The sequence below is a fragment of the Chrysochloris asiatica genome, unplaced genomic scaffold (assembly GCF_000296735.1).
Source record: "Chrysochloris asiatica unplaced genomic scaffold, ChrAsi1.0 scaffold00118, whole genome shotgun sequence".
NCBI lineage: Eukaryota > Metazoa > Chordata > Mammalia > Afrosoricida > Chrysochloridae > Chrysochloris > Chrysochloris asiatica.
In genome coordinates this window covers 9,261,909-9,271,204 of record NW_006408636.1, presented here as the reverse complement: position 1 = coordinate 9,271,204, position 9,296 = coordinate 9,261,909, and the positions used below count along the sequence as shown (strand labels likewise).

Here is a 9,296-nt window from a genome sequence, read left to right as displayed (position 1 = left end):
GTTTTCCACCACCATTCTCGATGTCTCTAAAGCTTCCATCCACATTACACTTGTGTCTACATCCCCCTACTCCCACTTGCCACCCCAGCCAGTTTCCCACAGTTCAGGCTTTGACTTCCCCCAACTAAACCCACCTCTCGCTCCCCCAGCCCCTTCCTCTAGTCCTCTACACCCTGCGGAAATTCCACAGACCAGATCTCCCCCCCCCCTTCACTTACCATCCCCAGCCAGTCTTCCACCAGATCAGAGCTCAATCCCCAACCTCCACCCCACTATGTATACTTACCGCTTCCAGCCAATCTTCCACAGCTCTGGCTTCAAATCCCTACACGCCACCATCGCCATCACTGCAGCCGCCATAGCCGCAGACACCATCGCCTCCTCCCCCCACCAATGCCTCCAAGGGATCTTCATCTTCACCTGCCCAGTCCTTACACACGCATTACTAACAAGCCTCCTTCTCCCAAAAAACGTTAAGTGTAAACAGTTCAAAATATTTCACCCGAGTCTCAGTCCCAAGGTTCATGGCCAGAGCCCATGCCATATGATGGCAACCTTGATTTTAAATATCAAATCTGCTCAACCATAACGTTCAAGATTGTTCACTTTAAGTACCCAGCTCATCCCCAGTCACCTACCTCCTTCTGCTGCATTCAACTTCTGCACCTCCTTTCCCTTCTTCCACGTTTTCCTCATCTCAGACTCAAGTGTTCTAAGTAGCTGAGAGACTGCGCAACTGAGAAAGACGCCAGGCACCGGACCTTTTATAGAGCTTGAGAAGCAACAGGAAGTAGACACTGAAGTACTCCCGCCTTCATATTATTACCCACCTATCACAATGTGATCACGAGGCAAATTTAAACTCCCATACTATGAACTTAAATTTGGCGCCTATATGCATTTCCGGAATCAGATGTGTATCACTTTCAGGGCTTATGGCGTATTTGTACTGAAAATGCTGTTTCATACAGAGCTCAAGAACCTGAGCTAGTTTCTGTAAAAAAAAAAAAAAGTGCCCAAATTAACTTTTTGAGTGACAGGAAAAATTTGATTTATTCTCCCTAACATAGTTTTATCCTTTTGAGACTTGATTAAGCAGACCCTGTTCCTTGCTTCAATTGTCCAAACTTGTTTGCCTGTCCTTCAAACTACTATGAGCTAATGGGAGAGGGACACCGAGACCCCTAGATAAGAGCAAGGCAACAATCAAACAGTGTCAACCACAAGGTTTGCTTTTAGAACCCTCCAAAGGTGGCTGCAGGGAGGATTGGAGAATGCTATCCTTGGAGATAAAGAGGAGGTGGTTACTTTAGAGCCTTTTGGCACTGTTTCCAAACACACACACACACACACACAAAGGGAACGGCAATGCTCCTCAGATTGTGCCTGATTTGGGGCGTTTCCCCCCCACCCCCGGCAGTCACTCACACATTTCATAATTTAAGCACCCCTGTATTTGACAATATTTATGTCATGCTAGGTACCGATCCAGGAGTCTTGGTGTGCAACTGTGGGTTAACGCGCTGGACTGCACGGTCAGCGGTTCAGGCTCATCAGCCGCTCCTCAGAAAGCCAAAACAGACTCTCTATGAATTGGGACTGTCTCAATGATATAACAACAGGTACAGCTCCAAGTGTTCTATGTAGATTTGTGTGGCACTGGTAGGGTAAGCACTGGGCTGCAAGGTCGGCGGTTGGAACCCACCAGCCGCTCCTTGGAAACCCTATGTTGTTGTTAAATGCCATCAAGTCAATTCCAACCAATAGCGACCCTGTATAAGGTTTCCAAGGCGCGAATAGTTGAGTTTGAACCGCCAACCTTGCAGTTTATACAGACTTTGCAGTCCAGTACATTAAACCACAGTGCCACACTAGGGGTCCTGGAAAGCCTATACAGGATCGCTATTTGTCAGAACTCGTTCAAAGGCACTTAAACAATTCATTGTAATTAACACTTCAACAAGTAGGTAGTTAAAGCAGTCTTATTTTAGAGCTCATCACTAGAAAAGTGGCAAAAGTTGAAACTAACATCACTAGCTTCAAAACCCAAGATCTTGACCACCAAGCTGCCTATATATGTATTTCCTGGGGAACTGGATATTATTGTCATCCAGTCTGACCTGTATAGGGTTCCTGAGGGAACCTCGGGATTTGAACCACTGATCTTGTGGTTCACAGTCCAGTGCTTATTTTACAGCACCACACCAGGAGTCCTAAACTTATCTCTATGACAAATTTACAAATTAACCGTTACAAGTCTGTTTCCACATATATAAAATTAGAATACAAAACTGTCTCCAAAATCTGTAAAGAACCCAAACATTAGTTTTAATTTAGAGGTAACAAGCTTTAAGTAGCAGAGTAGATTAGGATTGGAGTGGAATCTTAAAAACAGGCAATCCAGAAGTTACACAAAGCAGCTCCTTTAGATTGAAGACAGAAGCTGAAATAGACTGGAAATAACTGACGCAGATTTTTAAATAAGAGTAGAGGTAAGCCCATGCTATTTTCAATCACCTCATATGTATGTGAAAGTTGGATAATGAATAAGGATGATCAGAGAAGAGTCAGTGTATTTTAATTGTGATTGGCGAACAATACTGAAAGTACCATGGACTGCTAGAACAAACAAATCTCTTTTGGAAGGCCAAAACATCCTTACAAGTGGGGATGGACAGACTTTGTCTTTTGTACTTCGGATATGTGGTCAGGAGGGACCAGTCCCTGGAGAAGGACATCATGTTTGGTAAAGTGGAGGGTCAACAAATAGAGGAAGACCCCCAATGAGATGGATTGCCACAATGAGAGCAATAGTGGGCTCAAACTTAACAGCTATGAGGATGATGCAGTACTGGGCACTGTTTCGTTCTGTTGTGCACAGGGATACTCTGAGTTGGAACTGACTCAACGGCACCTAACAATAACAGCAACAACATTAATTCGGAGTTTAGATGAATAAAAGCTGTGAGTCCATGTAAATACTCTGTCATAGACAAGTAGGAATACCCATTCCATAAATCATGGAGTATGCCAACCAAAGTATTAGATTAAAAATAAAACAACAAACCATGAATATTTGTTGATATAAAATATTATGAAACTGAAGTTAAACTGTGTAACTTTCAAATGTGGTAAAATAAACTTAATAAGTTATTGTCATGTAAAAAAAAGAAAGAGTACAGGTAAGATCTCTTATGAGTAGATCTTAAGAAAGAACACCTTTCTTCTCACCCATCTATTAGGAAACAAACACTAATCCATATTAAGGTTTTAAGGACCACAATCCACAGAAGTTGAAAAGTAAATCACCTAAAGATTTTTTTTAAATTTCCACCAAATAATAGTTCGGCTTAACTAGTAAAAAATGTCTCCTTTCAGCATTATGCACTTTTAGGAACTATCTATATGGGATCCAACTGACCCCAGTAATTCTAAAGATTAGATAGGAAGCTAACAGGGGCTATGAATTTAAGTTAAACGAGGAGGAACAACTCAGAAAAGAGTGAGAATGGTTGCACAACTTGAAGAGTAACCAATGTCACTGAACTGTACATATAGAAACTGTTAAATTGGTGGATGCTTTGGCTATATATATTCTCAACATCAAAAAAACATTAAAAAAGTGTTTCCCCATTTACTCTGAGAAAACAGGCAAATCTGTTCTGATCTGATGCACTGATATGGAGATGGAGGATATCTATGAATGAGTTCAATCAACCATACAGCAGAACAAAAATAATTTAGCACCAAGAGCCAAGCAAAGAATAATCCACATTAAGAATGGACAACAAGTGTGAATGAAGCTACCGTCATCAAAAGCAAAAGAATTGAACAAGTAGGAATGGGCATGGTAGGAGTAACATGTTTTGCTTTCTTAATGGATCATATACTAAGCCCATGCCCCACCATACTATACTAAGAAAGCAGTATCATAACTGTAGTAGGACATTGTAGTCCTTTCCCGTTTTTGGAGCTGTGCAAATGTAGGTATTTCATCACTGTATGACTCTATTGTTCTATCCAACATTTAATACCAGAATACAAAATACATTAAGCCATATTAAGGGGAAATCATTCATTTATTGTTTAAAGATTGCAAGACAACATCTGGATTTCTGTAGCACAATTTATGTTTTACTTTTTTGATAAAGCACTGTATAATTAGAGGGGGGGAACAAACAATTTCCAGTAATACCTATATCTCTATTCAGAATTAAGTCTTCCACAGACATGTTACCTGGAAACAAAAGCCTGTTACAATAAGCAAAGCTTCAACCACAGCAGCTACTTTTCGTGCCAGGAAAAAGTTCGTCCCTAAAGAAGGAATGATGTGCTAAGTAAAATGGCTGTAAGGTCACACAGCCTTGAGGGCACTGGAAGTATATAATTCAATCCCACATTATGTAGTTTGTTGAGCATCAATCATCAGTTTATCTGCAACCATGCTGGCAACCTTGAACGTAGAATAATAGATAACTGATTTTCCAACCAGGTAAAAAATAAATTAATAAACCCCCTACACTGATGTTTCTTGATTTATATTGTCAAAAACTACAGAGTTCACATAACCAATCCTGTTGAAGAATTACATTTGAGAGTTCTTACTCAGATTTGGTCAGCAGTAAGAATCTTTCAGAAATTCAAGTTCTTAATGATCAATAACTTGTCAGCTAAGATACATTCAGGCATCAGCTGCAACTACAGAATAGGTGCACTGCCTCAGTACTTTGGAAAGACATCATAATTTACAACACTACTAGCAGACAAAAAAATCTGTTACTGGATAGCATAAGTGCAGTACAGCGAGACAAAACAAATATTCATATTCTGGCTTGTTCACATCTCAAGCCCTTGACACTTAGTTGAAATTCAATTAATTTTATTCCTATGGTTTGTATTTTTTTTTAATACCAAGCGCTCAAGCTCCAAACCAAGTAGCAATGCAGTTAGCTACTACTGAGGCTGAATTCATACAGACTTCAAGATCAAGTCCAGAAAGAGAGTTATATAATAATACCCTAGAAGATCTGAAAAATAATTACTTGTATACACAGATGGTCCTTCAGAGCATTTTACCTACATGTTTTTAGCTAACATGTTTTTTAATGAAAGTTATTTAATGTATTGGAGATAACTATGACTTACTGATCAAATATTTGAATACTTATACTTACCTGGGATTTCATTTCTGCTGAAAGAAATAGGAAGAACATGACTCACTTTAAAAAATAAACTTTAGAAAGGAAGGTAAAAATCTTAATCACACACTATCACTTTTGGAAGCAGCATAGAAGGGGCAGTCAAAGGTAAAACACTGGTGGAATGGGTCAAAACTAGGCACACACACACACACACACACACACACACACAGGCTATAGTATCATCAATGACAGTACCACAATTATGTCCTTCACAATTAATAATCAATCCTAAGAATTTTCATTTGGCACCGGATGGTATGTTTAAGAAAAACACTCTGAGGTGTTTTGAATCAAATTCGTTTTGTTAGCTCAATTACAAGAGAAAATTTAAATGGGGAGAGAGTAAGAAGGAAATGAAAAATGGGCCAGGAAAAAAATTTGAGTCATCATCTAAACCAACAAAGCACTGATAGCCCCCAAATTAGGTCAGACACCAAAATTACTGATATAGGCTCAAGTGGTTTATAAAACCTATAAAAAGACTACACCAGCAAAGTCCCCATTATTCTGTATAGTTCAGACACTAAGACAAGGAGCAACATTTTAGCTTAAAACCTTATCTCAAGAAAATCATGTACACTCCACGTGAATAAAAATATACCTGAAACCAAACACATCTTTAAAAGTTCCAATACCCAAAATATAAAGAAAAAATTAATTCAGAAGACTCGATCAATCCATGGAATCACAAAATGGCTGGCTGGATAAGCTGTATCTCCCCTCCATACTAACCATCCCATGGAAGACCAAAGGAGATCAGACCTTCCAGACCTATACACCACCTGGTTGCTGCAAAATTCTATGGAGATTCCTTGTGGAACAGTAGTTTTCCATCTCTTGTGTCTCTCCCTATCAAGAAGGAAGCAATTCTGGCTGTGCTATTCTATTATCATTACGTCACCCATCTGCAACATGATACTGTACAGACAAGCAAAAGTATGTTATCTAGTTCCCTTTCCCCCAAAAGGTTGAGGCTCAGGTATAGGGGTTATTCTCCTGGGCATACAGTCTTTATTTAGACGGACTCTGTGACTTCCACAGGCTTAATCATATGATCAGGTTTGTTGCCAGCTGCATAATGCTCCCACATCTGTAGATAGAGCCGTTCTAGTTCCATTGTGTATTGTTTGGTGTTGAACAGAGGACTAGATATTCTCTGCTTCCAGACTTTGCCACGAATTTTCTTAAGGCTGTAAAATAAAAAGAGAGACACTCAGAACTTGATCCCATAAGACCTAGTCACCTTTGAGATGGAATAAATGACCAAATTTCACACTATTATCTTTATGCTAGCACTTATTCTAATCAACAGAAATTATCAGATACACACACACCTCTATAACAAAGGGTTCTAGGAAAAAAACACATGAAAAAAGCCTACAACAAGAAAAACACACTGTGATAAATGCACATAATAAAAGTGCACACAGGGAGTGACAACTGGTAATCCTAACTCTAACCCTAACCCTAATTAGTATTTGGATTTTTTCTGTATAGGCCTTTTTCTGGTTACACATATAAACATGTTAAGTGAAGCATCATTTGCAATAGCAAAGACACAAATATAAGATGGAAGTTTATGAAGATTTCTATGAAATAGGAAAAACTTGAGAGAAAAAATGTAAAATGTCTTTGCCATAATTTTCCACTTGAACCTGAAGTGAGTCTTTTTAGATATTAAACAAGTTGTTTAACACCACTAATATTACAGTTCTGGTCAGAAATCAAGAAAAATGCAACCAGTTCTTCTGAAAACACATGAGAATTCTCTCTATACCCCCATACCCCCCCCCTTCTGAATATATTATGTGTCATGAGATTATTCCTAGATGAATAATGATTTATTATTTTAGAACCAGAGCCAGAATGTCCCTGTCCATTCTTAGAAAGCAACAATTTAAAAAAAAAAAAAGTTGTTGTTTTTTTTGTTTTGTTTTGTTTGCTAGGTCAGAACTAATAAAATGGTTGGCCTTCAATCCAAGCATACCATATTAATGTTACTTTTCAGAGAAAAAATACCACTGTGCTCTATTTAAAAAAAAAAAAAAAAAAATCTGCCTATGTCAACAGGAAATTCAGCAACAAAAAGCAATGGATTACTGATATAAGCCAACTCAAAATTTTCCTATGTAATGAAAAAGCCATTAGAATGCATATTCAGAAGAAGATTCTGATTGTATAAAGTTCTAGAAAGGGAAAACTAATTTTTGGCAAAAAAAATTAAGGACAGCGGGAAAATTCTGGAAGGGAGCCTATATGAGAAGGGGCATGAGAGAACTTTCTGGAGTAAAGAAATGTTCTTTATAGGGATTTAGGTTATAAAGGTATTTTTCAAAACTCAATGAATAGTCTTGGAAACCCTATACAGGGTCTCTATGAGTTAGAACTAACTCAATGGGACTTAACAACAACAACAAAAGTTAATGATAGATATCCATTCTAAAGTATTTAAGGAGAAGAGCACAGAAGCTTTGAAATGTGTCAAATAAGATGAACTGATAGTAAACAAGGAAATAAACAGATAGATATGTGATAAAGCAAGAATATGTTCATGGTAGAATCTAGGTAGTAGGTATACAAGTATTTATTATAAAATTGGAATGTTTCATATTAAAATATCAGAAAAATATCGTATGGAACTCAACTAAGTTCAAAAGGTATGGTAATAAAAAATATAGCAATACTAACAAATTATGTATTACAGTTAACCTCTGGGCTGATTTTTTCTTTATTAATATACAAGGGTGCATAGAAAAATCACTAATCTTTTAATTCCATTTTCCATGAATATTTTGAAGTCTACTCCTTGTATTTTGTATTTTAGAAAGGTGTTTTTGGCTGTATTGTAGTCCATCTTAATCTAACTTGTTTTTGGAAAATAGTAATCAGCCCCTCCCTTCAATGTTTTAAAACTGATTATAAAATTTTGTAGAAAACTTGGAATATCACGTAAGATCATAAAGAAAAAAATTATCATTCATAACCCCATTTTAGTGCCTTTCAAAAATAACTTTTTACTGGGCATATTTTATAGCTTCCGTTTAAAAAAAAACTTATTACAGTATAAGCAACTTTTCTGTCATTAGAAATCAAGAATTTTATTTTTTTTAATACCTACCCAAAAGTTTCACTCATTTTGCTTAGATGTACATAATGTTCAATGAAGAGAAGATTGAAAATAAATGCTAAAATCAGTTGAAGCTTACTATGCACCAAGAACTCTTCTAAGTACTCTACGTGGGAAACCTTTCAATCCTCACAATACCTCTAAAGAGGAGATTCTATTACTAATCTCTGATTTGCAGATGGACAAACCAAAGCACATAAAGATTAATTTGCACATAGTCACAATGCTTGTAAGTGGGAGACTCTGCATTCAAACCTAGAAGTCTAACTGAAAAAAATGTGTTTCTTTAACTTCTGTAATATGCTACTTTTAAAAATAAGACAAAGGGGTGTGAGAGCCCATAATAACCAAAGGACAACAAAATTTCATTTAGGAAAAGACTACTGCTTCCTAGCATGGTTAAAGTATCATTATCTAAACAAAAATCTTCACACATTTTGGGATATTTTGTTGTTGGTAAGTGCAGTCGAGTTGGTTCCAACTCATAATAACTCTGAATAGAGTTTCCAAGGAGCAGCTAGTAAGTTTGCACCACCAACTTTGCAGTTCAAATCGACCTTATGGTTCAATGCCACACCACGACTCCTTTTGGATATTTAAATTACACTTTTTCTTGTGAAGAATTGGAATTATAGGATCAAAATTTGACTTTTGAAGAAGGGTTGCATGCACTAATGTAGGAAAGTGGCAGCAGAACCTCAATGCTCCTCCCTCACTTTAAAAATATTTTCATTATATAATATGGCACATAATGGGTATCCCTCAATGTTATTTTAATTTGCATCTTTACCCATTGCTATGGTTCTAATGTTTCTCCGCTATGCATAGACTATACACATGGACCTCGCCAGATGGAACACACAGAAATCAGATAGACTACATCTGTGGAAAGAGAAGATGGAAAAGCTCCATATCATCAGTGAAGACAAGGCCAGGGGCAGACTGTGGAACAGACCATCAATTGCTGA

At 37.4% G+C, this 9,296-nt stretch overlaps 2 protein-coding genes across 2 annotated transcripts in view; both read right to left on the bottom strand.

The window, feature by feature from the left end:
• ACRC (acidic repeat containing) overlaps positions 1-360 on the bottom strand; it is a 52,614-nt gene extending 52,254 nt beyond the window's left edge. Inside the window, exon 1 of the mRNA XM_006868556.1 lies at positions 287-360. Within this exon, the coding sequence (XP_006868618.1) occupies positions 287-360 (74 nt within the window). The remainder of the gene's footprint in view (positions 1-286) is intronic.
• Positions 361-6,216: 5,856 nt separating this feature from the next.
• Positions 6,217-9,296, bottom strand: part of OGT (O-linked N-acetylglucosamine (GlcNAc) transferase) — a 52,936-nt gene continuing 49,856 nt past the window's right edge. The window contains exon 19 of the mRNA XM_006868555.1: positions 6,217-6,391. Within this exon, the coding sequence (XP_006868617.1) occupies positions 6,217-6,391 (175 nt within the window). The remainder of the gene's footprint in view (positions 6,392-9,296) is intronic.